This window comes from Cervus canadensis, chromosome 28, assembly GCF_019320065.1.
Source record: "Cervus canadensis isolate Bull #8, Minnesota chromosome 28, ASM1932006v1, whole genome shotgun sequence".
Lineage (NCBI taxonomy): Eukaryota > Metazoa > Chordata > Mammalia > Artiodactyla > Cervidae > Cervus > Cervus canadensis.
Window position 1 is genome coordinate 47252861 of NC_057413.1, and position 14526 is coordinate 47267386.

The 14526-nt window shown below is 41.0% G+C and overlaps 1 protein-coding gene and 1 non-coding gene across 3 annotated transcripts in view; one reads left to right on the plus strand and one right to left on the minus strand.

The window, feature by feature from the left end:
- Positions 1-4302: 4302 nt before the first annotated feature.
- The window catches only part of MRPS10 (mitochondrial ribosomal protein S10), a 12920-nt gene continuing 2696 nt past the window's right edge, over positions 4303-14526 (minus strand). Inside the window, exons 2-7 of one of the 2 annotated variants that reach the window (XM_043450453.1) lie at positions 10698-10762; positions 10538-10610; positions 8491-8627; positions 7418-7526; positions 5814-5903; positions 4303-5174 (exon numbers count right to left, since the gene is read on the minus strand). In XM_043450453.1, the coding sequence (XP_043306388.1) occupies positions 5091-5174; positions 5814-5903; positions 7418-7526; positions 8491-8627; positions 10538-10610; positions 10698-10762 (558 nt within the window). In that variant the 3' untranslated portion in view covers positions 4303-5090. The remainder of the gene's footprint in view (positions 5175-5813; positions 5904-7417; positions 7527-8490; positions 8628-10537; positions 10611-10697; positions 10763-14526) is intronic. The other variant, XM_043450454.1, reaches the window with a different exon arrangement.
- TRNAG-UCC lies at positions 5460-5532 on the plus strand. Its single transcript has one exon. It is a non-coding gene; the product is annotated as a tRNA-Gly (tRNA).

Sequence of the window (14526 nt, forward strand, 5' to 3'; positions counted from 1 at the left end):
GGGAATCCCAGGGACGGGGGAGCCTGGTGGGCTGCCGTCTATGGGGTCGCACAGAGTCGGACACGACTGAAGTGACTTAGCAGCAGCAGCAGCAGGCAATGTTGAGGAGTAAAGGATGATACATGTGCTCAAGAGACCATATGAATGAAATAGAACTGCATTTAGCCTCTGGCTGAGGAATCTAAAATTCAATGGGCTTTTCATGTGGGTCAGTTGCCCATGACCTGCCCTTAACTACCGCTGAGCTGTTGGGATATAAATATATCGTTTTAAAGAGGCTTAGGACTCCACAGACAATGATAGCTCACAGTGAGTAACAACAGTAAGGCTTTAAGGAGGGCAAGGTTAGGATTTGAGCAGGGATTTGGAAAGGGAACTCTGGGGATCCCAGGCACTTAGCCCTAAGCCTGGCTCCAGGGGTATGGAAATGCATGTGAGCAACAAACCAGTCTACAGAGCCCGAGACAGGCCTGGCCTGCAGCCCCCCAGTTGTCACTGCACCAGGCTCCCTGTGACCCAGGAGGCTCCCCCTGACTGGCGCTTACACTCTCCTGTGGCCACCGGAGACAGTCAGGACCAATGTCAGCCTTGAGACCACAGGGATCCAGCTGTGGGTTATGCTTCTGGCCTTTATTCATGCACATTTACATCTTTTATTCCTTATTCCCCCCCATCTCTTTATTTCTAACCCTTAGGGGAAATGAGGAGTATACTTTGCTAATGTGCAAGGGGACATAAATCTGGATTTTAGGTTTGAATATCCTGCCTTTAATATGTGGACATTCCAGTACATATTTCCACTTTATTTTTTAAACATCTTTAAAAAAAAAAGTATTTCTGGCTGCACTGAGTCTTGCTCACTGCGTGCGGGATTCTCAGTGCCCTGGAGCATGGACTCTAAGGCATGTGTACTTAATAGCTGTGGTGTGTGGGGCTTAATTGTTCTGTGGCACGTGGAATCTTACTGGACCAGGGAACGAACTCATGTCTCCTGCATTGGCAGGTGGATTCTCAACCACTGGACCACCAGGGAAGTCCCATCCTAGCCTTTAAAAATTAGGTTCTAAGGAGGCTGTCTCTGTCGTTACTAACTGGAACTCATCAGTTTCACCTTTTTCGTCTGTTTTATCTGTAAACTGAAAGGCAATTGAGTGGGCAAGCCAAACTTGATTTTCTCTTCCATAAAATGGGGATAATAAGAGTAACTACTTTATTGAGTTGTTACAAAGATTACACAGATAGTATCTGTAAAAAAGATGGTATCTATAAATGCTTGGTAGAATGTATGGGGGTTATTATAATGAGCATGCTACATGTTTTCTCTTCTAAATTAAACTTTGCAAAAACTTGGGAGATATTCTGAAGTCCATTCCTGCTGGTTTTTAAACTGTACAGCACATGAGCATCTGGAGTTCATTGTTTGTTCTGCCATCTGGTAATAACTGTCAACTGAAAAAAACGCACAATCTACAAGTGAGAATTATGTTTTATTTGCTGAACGAAACTGAGGACTTAGGCTCAGGACACAGCATCTCAGATAACTCTGAGAGGCTGCTCCGAAGAGGCAAGGGGGGAGGGCCAGGATATATAGGGGTTTTTGCAACAAAGACTAGGTATTCAGAACATTACTGTAAAAGAAAAACCAGGTATTTAGAGTTAACGAATTTAGTGTTTTTCTAAGCATGGGAAGTTGCAAGAGTCTGGGCTCACTGAAATCCTTTCTTTGCTATCTGGAGTCAGTATCCTGTGCTTCTCATCCTGCGTCTCCTCAGCGTGCACAGTCAGGGCGGCTGTAATGTGATGGCTTGATGGCTGTGACATTCTTTGTTTACTGATATGGTAGGCAGTAGTTCTCATTTACACACCTGATACTTATTGAATGTCTTATTATCTGCCTGGTACTGTGGTACTGTGTGAGGGGCTTTGTAAGTTATCTGATTTAATGCTCCAACCTTCCTAAGTAGATTTCCTATATTTTTCTGAGTAAATTGAGACTCTGACAGGGTTAAATGTCTTGCCTAACTTTATAACAGTTAGTGGGTTTCAACCCTTATCTGCCTCAGGCCTTTTAGGCTCCAGAGTCCATGTTTTCTTTACTTCAGTTCAGTTCAGTTGCGTCCAACTCTTTGTGACCCCATGAATCGCAGCACGCCAGGCCTTCTTGTCCATCACCAACTCCCGGAGTTTACCCAAACTCATGTCCATCAAGTTGGTGATGCCATCCAGCCATCTCATCCTCTGTCATCCCCTTCTCCTCCTGCCCCCAATCCCTCCCAGCATCAGGGTCTTTTCCAATGAGTCAACTCTTTTCATGAGGTGGCCCAAGTACTGGAGTTTCAGCTTCAGCATCAGTCCTTCCAATGAACACACAGGACTGATCTCCTTTAGGATGGACTGGTTGGATCTCCTTGCAGTCCAAGGGACTCTCAAGAGTCTTCTCCAACACCACAGTTCAAAAGCATCAATTCTTCGGTGCTCAGCTTTCTTCACAGTCCAACTCTCACATCCATACATGACCACTGGAAAAACCATAGCCTTGACTAGACGGACCTTTGCTGGCAAAGTAATGTCTCTGCTTTTTAATATGCTATCTAGGTTGGTCATAACTTTCCTTCCAAGGAGTAAGCGTCTTTTAATGTCATGGCTGCAATCACCATCTGCAGTGATTTTGGAGCCCAAAGAAATAAAGTCTCACGCTACTTCCACATCTATTTCCCATGAAGTGATGGGACCAGATGCCATGATCTTAGTTTTCTGGATGTTGAGCTTTAAGCCAACTTTTCCACTCTCTTCTTTCACTTTCATCAAGAGGCTTTTTAGTTCCTCTTCACTTTCTGCCATAAGGGTGGTGTCATCTGCATATCTGAGATTATTGATATTTCTCCTGGCAATCTTGATTCCAGCTTGTACTTCTTCCAGCCCAGCATTTCTTTACTTGGCTACTCATAAATGTTGTAGTAAAGCTAATTTAATAATACAGTTTAAGGAACAAGGAATGGTAGCTGACAAACAGAAATGTTAAGAAAATAGACTGACTTAAAATCATTGCTTTATGTGTTTACTGTGGCATATCTAAGTGGCCCAAGGACATATTAAGTAATTCTCTTTGAAATCAAAACTACTAGGTGCTGAACAAGTTTAACCTGTAGAGTCTACCAATAGTTTAAGATAGACCTGAACACTATTTTATATAATATAAAAAGAAACTATACTTCAGATCAGAGAAAGCAACAATGAATTCAGGGCTTCACTTCAATAAGACCATCTTAACTCACACCTGCCTTCTGGTTCATCCTGACATCAGGTCTACTCTTCTCACTACCTCTCATCACCACTACGAACAGACAGTGAGACTTGGGCATTAATTCTCATTTTCAGAATGCGCATTTTACTCAGGAGACCCAATTTAAAAGAACAAACAAAACTTTCTCAGTCTGAGGATAAAGAAGTTACCTAGTTTATATGAAGTAGGCTTCAAATATGCCAATTACTTATGTCAAGGAAATACCACTAGTTTTAGTGTGTAGTTTATCTCTGTATTTATCTTAAAGTGAGATTTTAATATATAATGTGAAGAGCTAAGTAATCTGGTTTACAGGCTACTTTAGTCTGAAAACAGGTGGAAGTGGAAGTATACCTTTAAAGGAGAGCCACCAGAGGTGAGTGTGCACAAGTCATCCTATAATTATGTGACTGATACCGTCTGTAATAAAAGCACAAAAACAGTTAGATGTGGGTCTGTATTTACTTTTAAAGAATCTTTTTATAGTGAAAATGAGCCACAATGGCTGCTCTGTTATGTATATTTACTATTATATTGCTTCTGTTTAATTGATTAGCTCTTAATCCTGGGGCTTATACCTGGGCTAGTCATGCTTTATACATTTGTGAATGACAGTCCACAACTGAGCTGAAAACAGAATGAGGTCTTGGTGGACAAGGCTGTAATTCTTTTCAAGTTAATGACAGTAACGTAAGTCTGATACATAAGCAGAGTGCATTCAGAACACTCATACCTGATAGCAGGTCAGGAAAAGAGAACAGGGACTCCAGACTAAGGGGGGGAAACTGAGAAGTCATAACTACCCCAAAGATGAGAAGGAAACCACAAGACAAGCACCTGATTCTTCTGTAAAAAGGAAACGAATCAGTCCCTTGGGGTTGATACACCAACAGCCTCAGCCCATTGTCATCCTGCCTCTTTCAGAGCTTTTTACTACTATCTAATTTCATGAAAAGTAGACATCTCCAAACAAAAAGAGTGCTATTCACCAAAAGAAAGAGGTCTTATCAGCATGGAACTTAATAAGGAAAAGTATTTATTTGTGCCTTGCACAATTTTTGAAAGCCATTATTGCTATTCTATTTTTGGTATTTACTACAGTACTGGGTGCAAAGCTAACAAAAGAAAAGCTTACTGAAAAAACGAATTACAGGATGAATGAACCAATAGTGATTTCTCGAGAGCTCAAATTCCATTACAGTGACCCTTCTAGGCAGCCCCAGAGGGGTTCAGTGCAAGTCACAAACATGCTTGATCTGCCGCAAAGTACATCCATTTTTAAGAATGTAATGCTTACATGGGGCAAAACTTGGAGCTCACCATCCCAAACTCTCATATGCCAGCCTACACTAATAAGGTAGGTATCAAAAACTCAAACTGCTCAGTGTTTAATTAACCAAAGGTTCCTTCTAGGTCCCTCAAAAGAAAAAAATGTGTGTGATGAGTATGTGGAACACTCATTTTTAGATGAATGAAAAGACAGAAATCACAATCAGTACAAACTAATAACTAAACAATAGTGGAATAACAAAATGTAAATCTGACTGTTTTGGCACAGAGTAGACCAAATGGTTTGCTCATATTTTTAAAAATCAGAACTGAAATATATGAGTCTTATAAAAGAACAGATAAAGTGGTTCTTGTAAAACAGTCCAGGGTATCATAAAGTTCTGATCCCTGCGTTCCACTGATCAGGCCTTGTGGCCTCAGGAGAGCAGTCGGGTAGACATGAAATAGCCCTCACTGGAGGGTCCCTCCACTTGACAGGTTCACTCCACATCCTGGCACAAGTGGTCACTGTGGGACTTTATGACTTGCTGTCTCCTTTTTCCTCTGGTGTTGTTTCCCAAACTGGCTTCTTGATGTGTTCTGGTAACTGTTCTAATCTTGTCTAGAGAGAAAAACAAAATTATAGTATAACAGACTTAACTGAACTTTTTAGCCACAAACTGAATGTATGCATTCTCTTCCCTCAAGGCCTCTGACCTTTTTCTTTTACCCCCTCATCTTGCTGCAGGACTTTGAAACAAAGAGAAGGAAACTCAGTGGCAGATAAACTCTCACATATATAATCTGCTGTTCCTCAGTGATCTCCAGGGACCACCAATCAATGTGGAACCTGTGTTGAGACAACTGCTAAGAGGAAGAAAGGCATCAGAAGTTGCTCTGGGGGACTTCCCTGGTGGTTCAGTGGCTAAGACTCTGTGCTTCCAATGCAGGGGGCCCGGGTTCAAACCCTGGTCGGGGAACAAGATCCCATGTGCTGTAACTGGGACCTCATGCAGTCAAATAAATAAATAAATATATATTTTAAAAAAAAAGAAGTTGCTCTGGGAGGATGTGGGCTGCATTCTGTTGAGCTGCCCCCACTGCTCTGGGGGCTGGGGGTCAGGGGGCAGACAGCCCAACCACTGGGGCAAGTCTGCCTCCAGGTCCTCCCCTCCACTGCGGTGGCTGGATCAGGCGGCAATGTATCAACACAATGATATAATAGACCTCCCTGCAACTGAGGTAGAAATTCAAGCCATACCTTTGTAACTTCCATGGCAACTCCTTCAGGTAAGTTTCGCTGAATATATTCCAAGTAGACATCTGCTGTACTTCCAGTGAGATGTTCTAACTAAAATTTCAGACATGAAATTGGTTCATGCTATGCTGTAGAAATTTTAAGACTTTTTTGGGGGGTGGGGTAAAATCAGCAGTCATTTCTTCATCAGTGGAATCTTCAGAATCCCAATAGGAAAAAAATGTAGTTCCTCTGGTTGAACTGGAGAAATATTACTCCCAAATGCCTTAAAGTCAGGGCTCCATGAAACCCGGATGGCAAACATGGTATCAGAACAGCACGAGAATTTCACAAAATAACTCAAAAGCAAACAAAAAATTAAATCATAAGACAGTTAGTATAAGATTTCCTGTATGCTCTATGGTGAGGTGAATAAAATTAAGGATTTTTCTTTTTCATTTAAGGGTAGGGCAATGTCTTAATACAATGCCTAGTACAGCGCTTCTCCTATAAAAGATGCACAAGCAATTGTTTTAATAACATTTACCCATCATTTATTGTGTGACAAAATAGTCTAAGTGCTTTAGATAAATACTCATTTAATCCTCACATTAACCTTGAGAGATGAGTCCCGTTATTATTTCCAATTTAAAGATGAAGGACTTAAGTAAGGCACAGGTCACACAGCCAGCAAATGCTAGTGCTTGGACCTGGCTGGCTGACCCCAGATCCCATGCTTTTCTCAACTACAAGACTGTGCTGGCCTGGGTGGCTGCACAAATGAATGATAATCAATGAATGAAAAACCTTAATGTTGGCTATCATGGATGTGGAGAATTCAGTGAGGATGAGAAAAGAATTATTAGAGTTGTGTGAAAACTTAGCTAGAGTTTCTGAAATATAAGCAAAATTATTCCAACGCTAGCTTAGTGTATAAAAATCAGTCAACATAGGGACTTCACTGGCTCTCCAGTGGTTAAGAATCTGCCTTCCAACACAGGGGATGTGGATCCTGGGCACCAAGGTCCCATATGCCACAGGGCAACTAAGACCATGCTGCAACTAGGGAGAAGCCTGTGCACCACAATGAAAGATCCTGCATGCTGCAATTAAGACCTGTCACAGCCAAATTAAAAAAAAAAACTGCCTGCCGTTTCTTATTAAAAATACTAGTCAACATAATGTGCACTCCTGAGTTAAAGTCTGAACTACTCCAAAAAGGGTTTCCTTGGTGGCTCAGACAATAAAGAATCCACCTGCAATGCAGGATACCTGGGTTCAATCCCTCGGATGGGAAGATCCCCTGCAGGAGGGCATGGCAACCCACTCTAGTATTCTTGCCTGGAGAAATGCATGGACAGAGGAGCCTGGCAGGCTACAGTCCATGGGGTCACAAAGAGTTGGACACAACTGAGCGACTAGGCAAACACTCTGAAAGATGGCTTTACTTGAATATTTTTCTATCATGCTTCTTCCATAAACACAAAAACCACTCATCTTCTTTACAACTGTTGGACATGGACTGACTGAAAGGAAGCCCACAGGCAAAGTTAAAGGAAAGTTATGACGCACTCGTGTGAAATTTGGGGCATTAAAAAAAAAAGCCTGAATATCTGAAATAAACTCACCTCTAAACATCTGTAAAGTGTTCTCATTTCATACTGAACTCTGTGCTTCTTGAAAATATGCACTGATTTGAGAAGAGTAAATCGCTCTATTTTCCTTGGAGGTTCATGTCTAGAAAATTAATGGGCAAAGCAAGACACTTAAGTGATGTTAAAACCTGAGTCACTGATATCAAAGCATGATTCCACAATTTTGTAGGTCAGGCTCACGCTCAATTATAGGCATTAACTATCACTTACAGACTTCCATTTGTTAAGAATGTCATCTCTAACAACTGTTGCCATAAAGCTCAGGCAAAATAAACGCGCAGACAGCAACAGGAACATTTGCCAGAGACCCAAAAAACAAGCCTTGTCATCCAAGTGCTCGGGCGCACACACACACACGCCTCTGGCTTTCACACCGCTGGGTCCTGCATAGACCAAATGTATGAACTGGGGGAGCAGCACCGTGTGTTGGACACAGCTGTGGTATCTGCTGTGTGCATTACAGATACATTGGTAAGCACAAACTGCAGTCTGTTATGGGAAACGTGTGAGTTCCCTCAGTTCAGTTAGAAGGCAAGACTGGCAAAGCTCCAAATGAGTCTTGTTCAGCATCAGAGAGCAGAAGGCAAGACAAAGGAGGTGGTTATACTTGACCCTGCAGAGACTTCAAGGCCGTGTGAAGTCACTCTACTCATGCATCAAAGTATTGGGTTGAGTGATGTTTCTTAAGGCAGTTTTAAAACAATGGATATAATAGCAAAGATCATCAAATCCAACAGGTCTGAAAAACTGCATGTTCACCTAATCCACCTCCCTGCCCCATGGAGATTTCAGACACACAGGCTTCTTCGGACTCCTATGTCTGTGCCATTTCTAGAGAAAGGATTCCTTCATTTTCCTTGTTCATTCTAGTATTTTAAAATTCTGGTAGACAGGAAGGAATGATTCTGCTTAGAATAACAAACCTCAACTCTCTCCATCATGAGTTTCTGTCCCATTTTAAGGGATCAGACCTAGCTGGGACTGGCACCATTTTCCTGACTGTGTTATAGCAGCTAACAGGTCAGAATAAGAAATATCATACTTACACTTTAATAGAGATACCAAGTTCTTTAGCAGCAAGCACTGCAAAATATTCGTAACTGTCCAATACAGCCTTATCATGGCCTTTTACTAAAACTGACAGGCGCTTATATAATGTGTCTGGTTCATCAGAAATGGTTATCTGCAATTTTAAAATCAAGAAGAAAAGCTTCAGTCGTGATTCCTCTAATATTTATACTGGAAAATTTAAAATATTATCCTCAACTGAACAACTTCACAGTTTACTAGTAAGTGGGGAGAAAAACACAGAGTAACATCTTTAAATATCTAAATACAACTACATTCAGACTCCAGAATGACCCTTAAGAATCAGTTATAACACAGTTTGAATCAAAAGGATTTTCAAGCAACCTACAAAATCACCAATGGAACCCTTTAGCTTAAGTTACTGAACCCCAAATACACAACAGGAAAAGATTTAGGGGTTTGTTAATAAAACTAGCTTGGTCAGAAGAACTGGACTGAGAATTAAACTCTCCCACTTCAAGCTAAATGACAACAGGCAAGTCATATACTAATCTCATTGCACTTTAGTCCTCTCATATATAAACAGGACAATACCTGTGCTACAGTTCATGGCATTTCTGCTGGGAACAAATAAGAGAGCACAGATTTAAGTGCTTATAAATTATAAACATCATTAAACAAAAGCGAGTTGTTGCTACTCATATTCTTTTTATTAGGTTTGTCCATATTTTGCCTGCCCTAATAGAAAAATGACTCATTTCTAGTTAAAATGTTATGACACTGATCATACAACTAACTTCTACCTCTTCCACCCTAATACTTAAGGATCTTAGAAATAATGGGTTTGACATTTCTGACTTTCTTCCAAGACGTGAATTACCCTCGCTTCATTCATCCATCAAACCAACAATTTATATTACTAATCCGATGTTTCAGAGTTAAATCACTTTGTCCCTGAAAGCAGATCTACTTATTCACCAGGAAACTAGATACTCACTCGCAAGTACCCCCAAATATGGTTGTTGGAAGAACAGAAAATACTTGTATACTACTCTTAAGTGAAGGGACAACAGAGGGGGAATATGGCCCTAAGATGTGTAATGACTGGTCTCTATAGGGTTTTAAAGATATTTTGAATGTTACAAATACTAAAAATCGAAAGATTTCACATAAATATTGGAATTTCATGTGGAAAATGTATACAATATGACATCCCTAGGTCTGATTTTCCACATAACACAGGGGCTATAGCAAGGAGCAGCTGTTTGCTCAGAAAGGGCACAGCCTGCCCCTGTGGTCATCCTGTCACTTCCTTACAGGCCTGGCTCAGGCAGGCACCTGGAGACCCGGCATTCACACATGCTATAAAGTGACAACACTGAACCAGCAGTCCATTAGATATATCACAGTTCCATTTTGGTGTGTGTGGTGTGCGTAGACGATTACATACAAAGGTTTAGAGGATTCATACCAAACTGTTAAAGGGGCTTATTTTTGAGGGGTGGGACTGCAAGCATTTGGTTTGGAACTTGTAAGGATTTTATAAAAACTACAAATAACCCAAAAACTGGGTTGATGGAACCATGACTTTCACGTAAAGAAAACAAGGTTACACACTGCTCCTGGATTTTGCTTGTGATAATGCTCACTGTGAACAATAAAGCATTGTCCAGGCCCAGACTCACTGTCTTAAAATGAAAATAAAGACCTGAAGGCCCCACCCCCACTCCCCACCACACAAACCGCTTCTATAATACCAAGTATTCAGCATCACTAATTATGACAACTCTGCACACTGTACTGAGCTAAAAGCAAAAAGCTCATTCCCACAGTTATCTGGGGTAAGTAATTTATTCAATTAGCTCTCACCTTGACAGCCTGAAAGTGACCCTGAGCACTCAGGGATATCAGAGAATACTTTCCTCAGGCTCACTGTGGGTCTGCCAGTATTCTAGAACACATTTGTTTTATTCATAAAGTGTTTGGGAAACAGCCTCAAATGAAATAAGGAGGAAAATTTATCGATAATGTACCTTCTTATGCCAAGAAATAGGGAGTGCATACCGTAGGCTTGGTCAAATCCTTGGGGACATCAACGTGTAGGTTTGAAAACTGTACCCACTTCATACTGGTGCTGCTATGTGTGGAAACAAACAGAAATCTAAGTAAAACAACATAAGAGTCTATTTTCTTATCAATTTAGCAAATCCAATTATATACTTACAGAAGAAAGCCATCGTTTTTGGCTATACTGCTCCTAGAACTGCTTACAGAAAAATTCCTTGAACCCTTAAAAAAAAGGGGGATGTGTATCAGAATTGAAGTCAATTTCCAAACCAGTCATTGTTTCCATTAAAACCCAAAAGGATGCTTCAAACAACAGGTTTTCTCTTTATTTTAGATGAAGATATGGGGGTAACTGGGGCTTCCCAAATAGTGTAATGACAAAGAGTCCACCTCCCAATGCAGGAGATCCTTGGGTAGGGAAAATCCCCTGGAGAAGGAAATAACAACCCACTCAAATATTCTTTCCTGGAAAATCCCATGGACAGAGGAGTCTGGCGGGCTACAGTTCATGAGGTGACAAAAGAGACACAACATAGGAACTGAACAAACAAAACAAACAACTAGGGTAACTAAATGCCAAATTAGGCTTCATTAGGAAAAAAAATAAGACAATGGTAGAGTTGATAATCAAAAAGGACTCTCAAGCAGGCGCAGCTTTTCCTTCCGCGCTTTTGTGTAACACCCGAGGGCTGGAACCTAGCGCAGCGCGGGGCGCGCTCCATATAGAACAGCCGGGAGCCTGAGCAGCGCAGACGGAGAAAGCAGCGTCAGCCCCTCCCTGCAGCGCCAGCCCGCCCCCGCAGGGCCAGCCCCGCCCCGCAGCGTCAGCCCCGCCCCGCAGCGCCAGCCCATCCCCGCAGCGTCAGCCCCTCCCAGCAGCGCAACGGAACTAGCTAACTGAATAAGAGCCCACCTCCGCCCGCCTGTGTCAGGGCGGAAATGAGGCTCTGAAGAGACCGGCAAACAGAAGCCAAGTAAACAAAGGGAACCGCTTCAGAAGGGACTGGTGCAACAGATTAAAATCCCTATAGAAAACACCGACTTCACCGGAAGGGCCCTGTAGATATCGAGAAGTGTAAGCTGGAACGAGGAGCTATCTGAAACTGAGCCGAACCCACACTGACCGCAGCAGCTCCAGAGAAACTCCTAGATATAGTTTTACTTTTTTTTTTCTAAGTAAGGAAAAAAAAAAAAAATTTTTTTTTCTTTTTATATTTTTTCTTTTTTATTTTTTCTCTTTTATTTTCCTTTAAAATTCCCTATTACTCCCCCATTACTCCTTAACTTTCATTTACATAGATTTTTACGATTTTTTTAATTAGGGGAAAAAAAAATTTTTTTTTTCTTTCTTTTTTTTTGTTTTTTTTTCTTTTTCTTTTTTCTCTTTTTTCTTCTTTTTTTCCTTTCCGTTTTCTCTTTTATTTTCTATTTTTCTTGTTCTCTTATTTCTTTTAAAGTCCTCTAGTACTCCTCTACTACTCTTCATTTTCATTTTCACTACACTATAACCTTACCAAAAAAAAAAAAGAGAAGCCCTATCTTTAAACCGAAGATTATTCTCTCCCAATCTTGACTCTCTGTTTTCTACCTCAGAACACCTCTATTTCCTCCTTTCCCCTTCTCTTCCAAATCCAATTCTGTGAATCCTTGTAGGTGTCTGAGATACGGAGAACACTCTGGGAACAGACAGCTGCGTAGATCTGTCTCTCTCCTCTTGAGTCCCCCCTTTTCTCCTCCTGCTCATCTCTATCTCCCTCCTCCCTTTTCTCCTGTTCATGTAACTCTGTGAACCTCTCTGGGTGTCCCTAACGGGGGAGAATCTTTTCGCCATTAACCTAGAAGTTTAATTATCAGAGCTGTATAGTTGGAGAAGTCCTGAGACTACAGGAAGAATAAAACTGAAATCCAGAGGCAGGGAACTTAAGCCCAAAACCTGAGAACACCAGAAAACTCCTGACTACATGGAACTTTAAGCAATAAGTGACCTTCCAAAAGCCTCCATACCTACACTGAAACCAACCACCACCCAAGAGCCAGTAAGTTTTAGAGCAAGACATACCACGCAAATTCTCCAGCAACACAGGAACATAGCCCTGAATGTCAACATACAGACTGCCCAAGGTGACACCTAACACATAGACCCATCTCAAAACTCATTACTGGGCACTCCATTGCTCTCCAAAAAGAAGAAATCAAGTTCCACACACCAGTACACTGACGCAAGCTTCCCTAACCGGGAAACCTTGACAAGCCAATCGTCTCACCCCACCCACTGGGTAAATCCTCCACAATAAAAAGGAACCACAGACCTCCAGAAGACAGAAAGTCCACTCCAGACACAGCAATCTGTGTCTGGATGAAAAGGCAAAGAAATACCCAACAGGTAAAGGAACATGAAAAATGCCCACCAAGTCAAACAAAAGAGGAGGAGATAGGGAATCTACCTGAAAAAGAATTTAGAATAATGATAATAAAAATGATCCAAAATCTTGAAAACAAAATGGAGTTACAGATAAATAGCCTGGAGACAAAGATTGAAAAGATACAAGAATTGTTTAATAAAGACCTAGAAGAAATAAAAAAGAGTCAATTAAAAATGAACAATGCAATGAATGAGATCAAAAACACTTTGGAGGGAACCAAGAGTAGAATAACGGAGGCAGAAGATAGGATAAGTGAGGTAGAAGATAAAATGGTGGAAATAAATGAAGCAGAGAGGAAAAAAAAAAAAGGATCAAAAGAAATGAGGACAACCTCAGGGACCTCTGGGACAATGTGAAACGCCCCAACATTCGAAATAGGAGTTCCAGAAGAAGAAACAAAAAGAAAGGCCATGAGAAAATACTCGAGAGATAATAGCTGAAAACTCTAAAAATGGGAAGTAGCCCTCAAGTCCAGAAACCCAGAGAGTCCCAAACAGGATAAACCCAAGGCGAAACACCCAAGACACATATTAATCAAACTAACAAAGATCAAACACAAAGAACAAATATTAAAAGCAGCAAGGGAAAAACAACAAATAACACACAAAGGGATTCCCATAAGGATAACAGCTGACCTATCAATAGAAACCCTCCAGGCCAGAAGGGAATGGCAGGACGTCCTGAAAGTAATGAAAGAGAATAATCTACAACCTAGATTACTGTATCCAGCAAGGATCTCATTCAGATATGAAGGAGAACTCAAAAGCTTTACAGATAAGCAAAAGCTGAGAGAATTCAGCACCACCAAACCAGCTCTTCAACAAATGCCAAAGGATCTTCTCTAGACAGGAAACACAGAAAGGTTGTATAAACGTGAACCCAAAACAACAAAGTAAATGGCAACGGGACCACACCTATCAATAATTACTTTAAATGTAAATGGGTTGAATGCCCCAACCAAAAGACAAAGACTGGCTGAATGGATACAAAAACAAGACCCCTATATATGCTGTCTACAAGAGACCCACCTCAAAACAAGAGACACATACAGACTAAAAGTGAAGGGCTGGAAAAAAAATATTTCACGCAAACGGAGACCAAAAGAAAGCAGGAGTCGCAATACTCATATCAGATAAAATAGACTTTCAAATAAAGGATGTGAAAAGAGACAAAGAAGGACACTACATAATGATCAAAGGATCAATCCAAGAAGAAAATATAACAATTATAAATATATATGCACCCAACATAGGAGCACCGCAATATGTACGGCAAACACTAACGAGTATGAAAGAGGAAATTAATAGTAACACAATAATAGTGGGAGACTTTAATACCCCACTCACAACTAGGGATAGATCAACTAAACAGAAAATTAACAAGGAAACGCAAACTTTAAATGACACAATGGACCAGCTAGACCTAATTGATATCTATAGGACATTTCACCCAAAAACAAGCAACTTCACCTTTTTCTCAAGTGCACACGGAACCTTCTCCAGAATAGATCACATCCTGGGCCATAAATCTAGTCTTGGAAAATTCAAAAAAATTGAAATCATT